Source organism: Coccidioides immitis, assembly GCF_000149335.2.
Source record: "Coccidioides immitis RS genomic scaffold supercont3.1, whole genome shotgun sequence".
In the NCBI taxonomy this organism is placed as follows: domain Eukaryota; kingdom Fungi; phylum Ascomycota; class Eurotiomycetes; order Onygenales; family Onygenaceae; genus Coccidioides; species Coccidioides immitis.
This window is the reverse complement of record NW_004504310.1, coordinates 750,547-763,304: the sequence shown is the minus strand read 5'-3', so window position 1 is coordinate 763,304 and position 12,758 is coordinate 750,547. Positions and strand designations below refer to the sequence as shown.

Sequence of the window (12,758 nt, the reverse complement as noted above, 5' to 3'; positions counted from 1 at the left end):
CTGATGGATGCTCACTAGTTTGGCTGATTAATTCCGCTCATCTCGTCTCTATGGGCGCCTTGGCTAGGAACCAGAAAACGACATTATAAAGACCACAGAACCGTGATCTGCCCATACCATATATCTGGATATGATTGCTGCTTTTGCCTAGAATGAAAGCTAGACTTTCGTTTCCGTCCTAGATTCTCTCCTTGGTCAATTGTCCCTTGCAGCACTCGAGAAGTATAGTAGCTTCATCTGCCATCCGCATCGGAGGTACTGCTGGCATTGGGAGAGAAAGAGTGGAATAAATCAAATAGCGAGACCTCGATCTCTACATTGTCAAAATGGAGATGAACCACGAGGTAGAGGTTAGTCCTGCGCCATCATGGAGCGAGTCCGTGCTGTAAGAAACCGCAAGCTAACATTGTCTCACTGTAGACTCTTCATAGGTCAGTGCTTGCGGAGGATTAAAATCTTCTTTTCTCTAACCACCGCTGTAGGCTCGAAGATGAGTTGGGAACAAAGATATATCCTGGCACTGAGATTATGACCGACACTGGCACTCACCATTTTGTGAAATCCTCGAAGAATGTCCTAGTGCCTCAGCCCTCAAACGATCCTCATGATCCGTTGGTACGTCAGCCTACTCGGACCGATTCCCCTATTCACCTAAAAACTAACTCTGCACGCTTTTAGAACTGGACTCCTTTCTGGAAGGGGACAACCATGACATTAACGACTATAATGTCCTTCGCACAGGCAGTTGGCCCCTTGGCGCTGCCTCCTATGTTTCCGAAGTTAATGGAAGAATTCCACTGCGACCTGTCAGGGGCCGTTCAATTTACGGGCGTTTGCATCTTAGTCCTCGGCTTTAGTAATTTCTTCTGGTCAGCTTGTTTTCCCAAACTGCTGGCCGATCTTGTTTGTTTATAATCATGATATAGGGTGCCAATTATGACTACATTCGGTCGTCGCCCCGTACTTCTCTTTTCCACATTGATATGCTTGATTTCTAATATCTGGCGTGGTGTCGCGACATCATATGGAAGCTTTATGGGAGCCTGTGTCCTCAATGGCTTTGGAGCTGGGCCGGCGGAGGTGAGATTGCGCAAAGCTGTCCCCAACTTTCCAAATCCGCTGCCGCTGACAGCAGTCTACAGACGGCTCAACCTCAAATCATTGCTGATGTGATGTTTTTGCACGAGCGCGGAGCATACAACACTCTTTACTTTACGACTTACTTTGGAGCTTTGATGGTAAGGTGCCCCTCGTGTGGTTTTCAACTACCAATCGAATGCTGACTGCCGTATAGATTGGTCCTATCATTGCAGGACCTATGACTGATTACCTTCACTGGAGACATTTCTGGTGGCTAAACGTTGCTCTCCTCGGCGCAGTGAATGTGGCTTTGATCTTCTTATTCCCCGAGACCAAATGGCATCGGGCTCAACCCGACGAAGGAGTGGTCGATACCAAGTCTTCGGGTAGCATTGGAGTCTCAGAGAAACAAACCCAAGAACCTTCTGCTACCCTTGTTGAGGCAGCCTCCGAGGAGGAAATAGAAAAGGGAGAGGCCCGTCGAGTTGAGACCCAAGAAGATCTCTACTTGGCGACAGGCTCCCCTTCAAAGCAGCAGTTTAAGCTCTGGCAGAAAAACGAGAGCCCCTTCAAGAGTATGCTTGTTGATTTCTGGGTCCCGTGGAAACTGCATGCTTTTCCCATTGTTCAACTTGCGGCCTTCATTGTCTCCTGGTCTGCCTCGGTATTCCTCACTGTCAACCTGACCCAAAGTCAAAACTTCGCGGCACCGCCATACAACTTTTCTGCGCAGGCTGTTGGGTTTACCAACTGGGCAATTTTGATTGGGGCTTTGATCGGACTATTTACGAACGGTCCCTTATCCGACTGGGTTTCTATGCGCGCGACCAGGAAGAATCGAGGTATCCGAGAGCCAGAGATGAGACTGCCTGCCATGATCCCATATGTGGTTGTCGTCCTTGTTTGCAACCTGGTGGTGGCCCTGGGATATCAATATAAATGGGACTGGAAGGTATGTTCTTCTTTCCTTCTTCACATTGCGTTTATAGCTGATGTTTAGTTCTCCAGGCAATCGTCATCATTGGGTACACAGGGGCAGGTATCCAAGTCGCTGCCATTCCCGCCATTATCAGTACCTACGCCATTGACAGCTACAAACCTGTTGCTGGCAGCATCTTTGTCACCATCACTGTGAATAAGAATTTGTGGGGTTATGGAGTTGGCAAGTTTCTCACTCCGTGGACCGAGAGGAATGGCTTCATTCCCGCCATCATGCTCAACATGAGCCTCATGATTTTCTGGTGTGCATGTGCTATCCCGTTCTATTTCTGGGGTAAGAAGCTGCGCAAGCTTACTGCCAATTCATCTGTGCATAATTTGTAAAAATGATCGACTACGATTTAATGGCTCTGATCAGTTCTGGATGTGTCTTTGGGTGGATTCTGTGTCATTGATATCTGTCTTGCATCTGTTGTTTTTTGGAAATTTTCTATATTGGTCTGCATACTGCATCGTCATCTGTCTTTGTCCATGAGTAATTAGACCCAGCCTCTTACTACTTCGCGACAGAACTAGATTTGATTGGTATACCTTTTGGGGAATAGATTATTGCTTTGTTGCACTTTTTAGACTTTGCATCAAGTCATCTGAAATCTATGATAGAGATCCATAGAAATCAAAAGCTCTCATACTTTTAACCTTCATCTTCATCCGGGTCATACAAATCCAAATCCAGTTTCGCCTTCGGAGCTGCTGGCGGCTTAGCAACGCTTCCGATAGATGCGGCACCAATTCCTCCAGCAGCAGTCTGTCCACTCGTCTGGACTGCTTGGCCGGAACCCCCCCCTGCATTCTCCTTTTCTATGGACGTCTGCTCCGTCTGCTCAGTGCCACCTTCCACCGCAAGCATTATTTTCTCCACCTCCCTCTCTATATCCCGATCATCGCGTCCACCGCTGGCTGCAACAGCAGCTTGCAGTTTTCCCATCACTCCCATACGTATCTTATCATCATTCGGGTACGGTAAGAGCCAAGCTTGGCGGATAGACTCTGCCGAAGCATCCAACTGAATCGTAGACTGTTTAGTGATCTCTGCCATGCCGCTGGCATCTGTCCCTTTTTGCAGACTTTGCTCTTGCTCTCGACCTTGTTCCTGCACATTATGCAGAGAGCGTTTCGTAGGAATCGCGCCTGACGTTGCCGCGGACGCGGCTTGAGTGTTATATTTGCTGATCCGGCGGGCGAAGTCGAGGAGGAGTTTGTAGTCAATCTCGTTTTTGCGTCGTCGCAGCGATTCTTGCTCGGCATTTGTAGCTGTCCCGCCCATCGTGGTGTCTTCTCCGTCTTTGCGCGGGCCGGTAACGGGCTCGTCGTCCTCCTCACTTTCCTTGTCATCGTCGCCGGCCAGTGCCGAGATGTCATCGCCCATCTTGCCGACTTCACGGACTATGTCGCGCACTCTCTCTTCCAGGCTCTTCGCCTCAGCGCGCAACTGGAGTATTTTGGCATAATTCGCTTGATGCGTTCGCAGCGTTTCTAGTGCAGAGGTCAGGCTGTCGTCTGCTTCGAGAAGGGCGAGGGTCGCCGCGGGTGCACCTGCAGCGGTTGGAGACGAAGTTATTGAGGATATGAGGGCGTTGAGGCGCTGCTCGATGGTAGATAGGGGCGTGAGAAGGGCGGTATCCATGGCTTTTGAGTATGCTCACTTGACGTTTCTCAATGCTTGATGCCCGCATGCTTGGAATGGCCTGGAGCTTTAACCAATTACTTACTATTATCGAAAAGATGCCAAGGATCGTCCCGCGAGCAAACTCAAAAGCTTCCCTGACCGACAGACGACGTCTCTTTCATCCCCTCATGGTATTATTTACAAATGGAGAATGCTTCCGGGAATCAGCCCTTCGGGGTGCCTTCTATAGCTAATGACCATAAATGCCAAAAGCAACTATTCGACGGAACTGGAAAATACTGGAACTGCGAAACCCTGGAAGGCCCTGCTCAACAGCTATCAAGTGCAGAGTTACGTGAGGGGGGTATGAGGACCGAATTGCAATATGCTACGAAAAGAGCGGATCTCTATACCGAGCTACGAGATCTAGGAAGAGAAAAATTTAAATAATGCCTTAATAGTGTCTCACTCCAGGCTAATGACACCGGTCGTGGCAGAAGTGTTCCTCAAGAGGTGTAAGCGAACAAATTAGTGTAGCTACGTGGAAGCTTCAACATGTGCATTCCCGTAAATATCACCAAGGCTGGATGGACTGTCGAGCTCGCTTTCACGGTGCCTTTGCCTTATAAGGTCAGCGAAGAAACATACCCGGGCAATGTGGAAGCGAGAATACGCTCCGAGCCTGCGACCTACACTCGTATCAGCAAGAACTGTACGGATGTGTCCATTCCCAAGAGAGTGAGTTTTCCTCCAGCAAATATTGAACTGTCGCCTAACTTTTTGGCATTTTGCTGTAACCTAACCAGCACACTTGGCAGTTCTTTTGCCCAACGCTGCCATCCGTCCTTCCACCGGGTCATCCACGGCGGATAGCGCTGCTGCTGTTCGCGGCTCTACAGCAGTAATTCTAGTAGCCCTGGTGGGGTTGAGGCAGAATGGAAGCCATCATTGTTTGCCTTGGAAACATGGTGATTAGTCTTTAGCGACATCAGAAAGAAACGCAGAAGTCATCATCTCTGCTGTGAGCTCAAATGCTGAGCTGCCGCAGCGTTTGAGTGACGGTGGAACTAGCGCCCGAAACAAGAGAAAAAATCACACAGTGAGGCTTGAAGTCTCAAAGAGCGCTCTTGTTCACGGCAAACCAAACAGTTACTGGATTTATGACTGTACTTCATAGACAGGTAGGGCTCCCAGAACGGGTGGTTCCATTCCCAGTTTCATAAATGTTCTTATTCACCTAGGTAATGGTATCTATGTTTCTGTTTTGTTTAAAAAGGAGCGCGGCCACTTCCACCTTATGGAGATCTGCTCACCAATAAAGCAACCCGTTATGGATAGGTGACATTTCAACGGATACACTGAATGCCTACTGCGGATGTGTGAGGGTCGCTGACTTAAGTGTTTTGAAGGGTTTGTATAACAAACTCTATGGGCTCAGTGAAAGGCTATCATAGTTATATATCAGATATGTTATCCGGGGGACTGCCACTAGCGATTTGCATTGCTGGGAGGCGGGGTTTTCCGATCAACCGGGAGGCCGAACGCCGTCTTATGGTTATCGATCGACCGGCTACGAGGTGCAGTAGCGGGTGCCAATGTGATCCTTCGGTCCCCCTCAGACGTAAGGATTTAAGGGAAGACTTGCATCCGTATGCGTGAAGGGAGGTTTGGGGTCATTGAAGCATGCAATGATACGTAGCCTCCTCGTTACGTGAAATGGAGTCTCATATCCTCAGAGCGGCCCTCACTTTGTTTCCTAAACCCACTAATCTCTCACATGGCTCATTTGAAAAAACAAAGCGTACGTATTCTTTCCCGTGTTCGTTTCCCCAGCCCGCCATGCCCGTCGCACATACGCCTTCCTCCAGCAGCCTTTTAGACGCCGTTTCTCCGTCAATTCCGTAGTCTGATACTCGTAGAAGAAGTGACCATCCTCCTGCAGGTACGCCCACAGGCAGGCCGTGTAGCTCCTCTAAGATCAAATCCCGGCGGGCTTGCAGCTCGTCCACGTAAGGCTGCATGGTAGTCCATGATCTCTCGAGGGCAACGGCGGCCGCAGACTGCGCAATTCCCACGGGAACGACTACGTTCGCGAGCGAGACGGCGATGAGATCAGGTATGTATTCCTTGGGCGCAACAATCCACCCTACGCGCCAGCCGATCATGCGAAGTTCCTTGGAGGCGGCGCCGACGGTAATTGTGCGATTAGCCATGCCTAGTAGCCCAGCAGGGTGGATAAGCGGTCTCTTATCAAACAGGAGCCGCTCCATGGCAGTGTCAAGGATGAGAAGGAGATCTGCCTCTACACAGAGTTTGGATATGAGGTCCCAGTCTTCGGCATTGAAATAGCCTCCAGATGGCATCGATGGGGACATCAGAAGCATTGCTCGGACCTTGCTCTCTTTTCCCTGGACGGCTTCCCTCAATGCCTCCCTGTCCAATGTCCATTCGTTCCCCGGGGTGAACTTGAAGGGGACAAACTTGGGGACACCACCTGCGAGACGGACACGGTTGATGAGACCAGCGTAAGTTGGGTCAGTGACGATGACCTCATCGCCAACTTCAACGGTAGCAAGAAGGACGTTCAAGATGCCGGATAGTCCCCCGGAGGAGATGATGCAGTTTTCCTCCCCGGAGTACTGCACGCCGGATATCGACGAGACGTGGCGCGCAGCAATTTCGCGCAAATGACGCTGTCCGATAAAGGGCAGGTAGCTGTTATTCTGGTCTTGGTCGGCAGATGACTTCGTGCATGCAATGGCCTCTGGGTCAGGGGGTATATCCACGTCGAGATTCTCTAGGCGGAGAAAATCCTTGCCCGATAGATCTGCGATGTCTCCCATGCGATCGACCCCAATCGGGGCGATGTGGGCGAGACGGGTGGGTCGACTGCGGACCATGCTGAAGGGCAACGGGAAAGGGCAATGGAGAGAATCAATATGTATGTGCTCTACTTTTCCGGAAGGGAAAGGGGCAGCAGATGGAAATATATAAAATGGAGGGAGACGGAAGAATGACTCCGCACTGCGCACGACCTATGCCATCTTGATACCCCGCGCTAAGAGCAAAGCTCGGGAAATAATGGCTTCACGGAGCTTCCATTATAAGTGCAGAATCAGAAGGACGCTCACTAAGGATGCATAAAACAGTAGAAATGGGTCTCTCCATGATTTTCCTCAGTATGCTGGGGACGAAAAAGAAGGTGGTTTGGCTTTCGGGTCCCGCTACGGCCGAAGCAAACCCCGGCTTCAGTCTAGTAGCCTGAAGCCACACGGGTAGACGCGGCGTCGATAGTTTCCAATCTGACATTGCTCAAGATCAGTCAATTCTGTCTCCTCGCCTACGAAAGGCGTGAGGAGGGGGGAATTTCGCTCGCATGAACCTGACGTTTAGCCTGTTCATAGGTGCTCTGAAGGGCTTCCAACCATATCGGGATTTCGTTGGTCCGAAAAACCCTTACGTTTCCGAGATCTCACGGTAACCTAATTAGGAATCGTGCGAGAACCATAATCCAAATAGAGAACTGTTGGAGCACTGTAGGATTCCTATTACCTTTCTGAGAACACTTCCTTTTGGGAAATGAGCTCAGTTCTAGAACATAACTGAAATTTGAACCATGAGATTGGGGGTTTTGTTTTAAATTGAAAGAACCTTTTCTTAATTTTGAAAACTAGGTAACTACTGTAGTGACACAATTCCTGCTGCTTTATAGATCACCCCAACTGAAAAACCAGTTTTGGAAACCTTCACTGCTAACATCAGAAGTAACATTTGCATCAGCTTTTTTGGCATTCTCATTTTCAGCATCCTTCTTGTTGGCATCCTTGTTGTTGGCATCCTTGTTGGCATTGTTCTTGTCAGCATTCTTGTTATTGGCATTGTTCTTTTTGGCATCCTTCTTGTTGGCATCAGGATTTTTGACTGCTGATGTGCTTGGCTTTGCAGAAATAACAGTTTGTGTCAGAGTCACATCATGAGAAGAAGATACACTCTTTAATGTCATACTTTGTTGCTCTGTCAGAGTAAACAGTCAGTATATTTCAGGAAATGTTATTTGCACACATACTGGTTGAAAACAGAGAAAATTGAAGGCTTCTGATCAGAGTCAGGGTTTCAGGAACAGTTTATGACAGCAAGGAGCTTAAGCAGATTCTTTTTACTTCAGAATCAGAAGTACTGTCAAAGAAATGTTTCAACTAATTCACTCTCATTAGATCCCTTTTCCAATTCAATTCTAAGAGAATATCTTACAGCATAAGAAGAAAGGGAGTTATTTGCAGACAGAGCTGAATAAGTAACAAGAGCTGCATAAAGATCTGAATCAATAAGTTGCAGCATATTCTTTTGAAAGTTAGAATCTTCACCTTAAAAATGAGAAGTGAAGTGAACTTACATTAAGAGCATTCTTTATATTGGAGACTGCAATGAAGTTTGCCTCTTGAATTTCCCAAATTTCTTTCAAGATTGTGGAAATCTCTTGAAGAGCTTTAATAACTTCATCATTTAATGCATCTGGCTTATTATTGATGGAAGAAGTCTCTTTTGGCATATTTACAAGAACAGTTTTCAACTCTTTATTGATAGCTTGAGCAAAAGCAACAACATTTACTTTATGAGCATTTTTAATGACAGTGTTCATTATATTTGCCTATTTGAAGTATGCACTTTGCAACTCAAGAATCTGATTGATCATTATCTCAGAAAAGTTACAGCAATGCTTCTTGTCTTATAAGCAGTTTGAGCAAGTATTGCCAGAGCTCTGGACATTATTACAGAGCTTTTCAAGATTTTTCAGGATTATATATGCTGTAATGCATTGTTGACAGAAGACTGATAGCCTATCTGAAGCTTTATCTTTTGGTTTATGGCCTGGCTTGTTCTCTTTTGGGGTTTCATGTGTATTCATCATTTTGACATGTTTTTCTGCAAAATGCATCAGCTTTTGCTAATCTTATATATCTCAGATCATCTACCTCTGCAAATTGAAGTATATTAACAAATTCAAAAAGAAATACCAATGGAAGAGAGAAAGGGGAGGTGGGAAAATAAAGATTAGAAAGACTTGAAAAGAGAGAGAGAGAGAGAGAGAGAGAAGAGAAAGAGAAGAGATTGTGGAAGGGGTTGTTTATATATGTGAGAGCTGTTCTGATTAGGTAGGGCTTTGTTGACATGTGCTCTACTAGATGTGTTGATTTTTATATTATCTATGCAACCCCAACAAGCAATTCCCCAGCAGATTTTTGGCAGGAATTCTTGAAAAGTTGATTTCTATTATACAGCTGCTTTGCCTGTTAGATTATTGTGAGAATTATTGCAGCTTTAGTACTGCTCAGGTTTGGATTCTATATTATATATATATACATGCTAACCAATGTGCAGATACCTCAAGAGAGCTTGACATCACCAATTCAGCATTTTGTGGTTCACTCTTTTGGCAGAGTCTTGCCTGAAAATCAAATCTTTGTAAGAATTGCCAACTTATCAGCTCCAGAAGCTGAAGCTCTTGTCTTCTTCTTGATCTTCTCTCTCTTTTCTGCAAAGTCCTCTTTGTTGACATTCTCATATTATGGATGTTGTTCTATATAGTCCCAAAATTCAAGAATTTTCCACCATGCCCTGATGGCTTCCTTCTTGCAGCTTAATTTCTCCATGAGATCATCATGCAGTTTGATCTGCACCACCAAATTGGTGTCTATCTCTAAATCAAGATCAGTAATACTCATTATCTTATATTTGTCTTCAATTCTGACATACACTTGATATACCATTGCTCTAATTGCTTTGATTTCTCATAATCAACAATTGGCTCTGCCCAGAAGAAAATCTCAAAGAATTTTTCAGAATTAAAGTGCTTTGCAAAATATGCAAAGAGTTTATCAGGATTCTGATAACAGTGCATGCCAATATCAGAATTATTCTTGTGGTCAATCTTCTTTACATTCTTGACATGCTTCTGCTAGCAGTCAGTAAAAGATCTCTTAATATTACAGGGCAGCATACTAATACTCATCTTCCTTAATATTTTACATTTCCAGCCCTTTAAAAACTCCAGAGCAGACACTCTTGCTGAACTGAAGACATATAAATCTTCATTATTTATTTTATATACTTCCTCTATAATTTCAGGAAGTTTTTCCTTGCTGAATGTTATAAGATACATCCATCTCACTCACTATTTCAGGGTCTTCTTTTTTGACTGATTCTCTCTCTTATATTCTCCTGCATCAGAGTGCTGAACTCTTTGCTTGTGCTTCTTACTTCTTTTCTCATTCTCTTTGTCTTTTTCAGAATTCTGATCTTGTATATCTGCCCTCTGTATGTCTGTATTGGTTCCTGTGGCAGCAATGTCATTAAAGTCACCCACATTGAATTTGTTAAAAAAGAAAGCTTCACTATCCATGTTGGAGAATTTAACTCTGAAACCCTTGTAGAATTTTAAATATACTATAATCTATATCAATTGCAAGCTTCCTGACTCCAGTATGAAAGCAGTTATTCCTGACTTCATATTCTATCAGTAATTTCCCCCACATTTTCTGTTGACAGATAACAGGTAATCTTTGCTTCCCAAAAGAGTAATCAAAAACACTTCACTTCAAGAGTATTCCATGCATTTTTTTTACAACTTCATACAATCAATAATAGTCTTGTCATTGAAATGTTGTGTCCAAATCTCTGAAAAGTCAAGAAAATCACACTTCAAGATCCAAATTCAAGCAATGATACTTTAATTACTGATGAATAACAGATTCAGGGTCAAGCAAGTGAAGAGAGTATTTATCAGTCAATTGAACATGAAAGCAGTGCTCACCTGACACTACTACAGTCAGAGCAGCTGGAGAATTTGGCATCAATTTCTGATGATGATGAATTTGATCTTATAGTGTGAAAAATTATTTATCAGAATTGTTAAATGCTGAGGCTAATATTGCATAGTCTACATTAGATACTGGTAATGATGATGCTGGCCCAGCATATATCAATAATGACAATCAATTACATGAAATATTGAAAGATGCTGCAGCTGATGCAGAATTATCATGCCTAGAAAATGAAATTCCAGTTGAAGAAGATCCAGAAATTGATGAAGATCCAGGAACAATGGATACCCAAGTGACAATACTAATTCTTGAGAATGAATCATCAGAAGCTATTCTACACTTACAGGCCAAAGCATATGATTAAATAAATCAATTCCTAATGTCTCTTGTGTTGTGGTGTGAGCATACAGACATATCCTGACAGCAATACCAATCACTAAGGGAAATTCTCCAGAACCTGACAGATATCAAGCTATTGAAACTTATGTCTACTGGACTGTCAACATTAAAGAAGAGATGCCAGTCACAATTTCCAATACTATCTATCTGTCAAAAACTGCTGTCTGTCATCCCAAAGAAAATGCCAACATTATTAGATGCAGACAAAAGACTTGCTTAAGCAGCATTGTACACAAACATGTATTTTCAGAACTCTATTGCATTGATATCCACACTTGTGAAATCACCAATTTTCTGGAAGAAACTGCATATAGGAATGGCTGAATTGGTTGATAACTCAAGAAAGTTATGGCAATCTTAAAGCTGGAGAAGCTTCATTAAATACTCTTCAGATGAATTTGCATATTACTATAATGGTGAGTCTATATTTTCCTCTGACTTTGTTCTCTACTAATGCTGCAACACCAACTGCCCCTGCAATAAAGATCTAATGAACCATGACTATTTGGGGAGAGTTTAATTTATTGGTCAGGATAAAAGATCAAATCTAATTACTGAAAATGCAATTGCTCTCCAAATTCAACCAGTATACTGATTCATGCTGACATTTTATGGCAGGAAATTATCCCATTTGAATCCACAGCATCACCCAAATGAAGTTCTTGCTCTTGAAAGTCAAGAAACATTTGTTTTGGCAGGCAATATTCTTTCCCAAGTTAACATATACCTGGACTATGAATTTAATATGGAGAATTTGGGATATGAGCTTCCAAATGCCCAATATTTCATGCAGTGAGTGCTAACTTTAAAATCAGGAACACTGGAAGCTCAACTGCTTAATATAAGCACTCCACTACATGGTAAGCTAGAAATAGTGGCATATGATAGAGAGATATTGAAGCAAACATTTTCCAACAGCAAAAAGATTATATCTCTTCTCTACCAACTTTTCATTAATGGATTCAGCCTATACCAGAACATGTATCAAAGCCTTATGGATGTCTACATGATACCTGCCAGCATGAAAGCTACCAAAAGAGTCAAGCATAACAATGTTTATACAATTACTTTCAGGCCACATGGAACCAATTTTCCTGATGTAATTGAAGTCTTGGAGCCTGGTCTAGCATTGCTTGACAAGAGCATTGATGTGAATATTTCTAGCAAGGGAGTCACTAGAGTTATTTCCTCTTGTCTCTGTTTTCTTGAAGATATGCTGCAACAGAATGCCAATACTGGAATAAAAGGGCCTACAGCAACACATTCTTGTCAGAGCTGCATGGTTTCAGAGAATCAGCAACATGACATGAATTTTGATACCATTGCTAAAGAACACTATTATTTTCAGATTCTGCAGCAGAGAGAAAAAATTGACTCTACAGAAACTCAAGCTTTAAAGTAAAGTCTCTGCAAGAAATATAGAATAGCTGAAGAGCAGACAGCATTACTTAAAATATGCTCATCTCTCAATCTGGTGACCTTCTTTTCTTCTAATCCATGTCACAGTGAATTTTTGGGAATATCAAAACTGGCACACTATTTATTGGTTTCAGTGATTCTTACACTCCATGGTCAAAAAGAATACTGTAAATTGCTTCAGAGATTTCCATTCCATTAGAGATGAGCCTGTCTTCAATCTCTGCTTACCCATTTGAAATTCTATTAATTACAGAAGCACACACAAGCATCTATTATAATTCTGCTTCTTCTCTGATGCTATATAATCCAGAAATGGATAAATTCAGCAGTGTAATAAATGATGCCTGTAACATTTAAAGATCACTCTGGAAGATCAATAAAGAATTTGATTGTTCAGATTTATGCTGGAATTGCATACAGCAATTCCATTC

At 43.6% G+C, this 12,758-nt stretch overlaps 4 protein-coding genes across 4 annotated transcripts; 2 read left to right on the top strand and 2 right to left on the bottom strand.

Moving 5' to 3' along the window:
- Window positions 1–326: 326 nt before the first annotated feature.
- Window positions 327–2,403, top strand: CIMG_02846 (MFS transporter; the record flags this gene model as incomplete). Its single annotated transcript, XM_001249074.2, has 8 exons — window positions 327–350; window positions 421–431; window positions 483–615; window positions 679–869; window positions 927–1,080; window positions 1,143–1,238; window positions 1,295–2,032; window positions 2,089–2,403. 8 exons carry the CDS (start codon window positions 327–329, stop codon window positions 2,401–2,403), a joined length of 1,662 nt encoding a protein of 553 aa, XP_001249075.2.
- Window positions 2,404–2,611: 208 nt separating this feature from the next.
- CIMG_02847 (uncharacterized protein) lies at window positions 2,612–3,752 on the bottom strand. The gene has a single exon (XM_001249075.2). It carries the CDS (start codon window positions 3,704–3,706, stop codon window positions 2,714–2,716), a length of 993 nt encoding a protein of 330 aa, XP_001249076.1. The 5' UTR covers window positions 3,707–3,752; the 3' UTR covers window positions 2,612–2,713.
- Window positions 3,753–4,243: 491 nt separating this feature from the next.
- CIMG_11027 (uncharacterized protein) lies at window positions 4,244–4,593 on the top strand (the record flags this gene model as incomplete). Its single annotated transcript, XM_012358991.1, has 2 exons — window positions 4,244–4,426; window positions 4,495–4,593. The coding sequence occupies 2 exons, from the start codon at window positions 4,244–4,246 to the stop codon at window positions 4,591–4,593; spliced, it is 282 nt and encodes a 93-aa protein (XP_012214414.1).
- An 819-nt stretch (window positions 4,594–5,412) lies between these two features.
- CIMG_02848 (aminotransferase) lies at window positions 5,413–7,083 on the bottom strand (the record flags this gene model as incomplete). Its single annotated transcript, XM_001249076.2, has 1 exon — window positions 5,413–7,083. Exon 1 carries the CDS (start codon window positions 6,586–6,588, stop codon window positions 5,413–5,415), a length of 1,176 nt encoding a protein of 391 aa, XP_001249077.1. The 5' UTR covers window positions 6,589–7,083.
- Between the last annotated feature and the right edge of the window lie 5,675 nt (window positions 7,084–12,758).

Coding starts and splice junctions, on each gene's coding strand:
- CIMG_02847 (XM_001249075.2), bottom strand. CDS start 3,706: ATGGATACCGCCCTTCTCACGCCCCTATCTACCATCGAGCAGCGCCTC.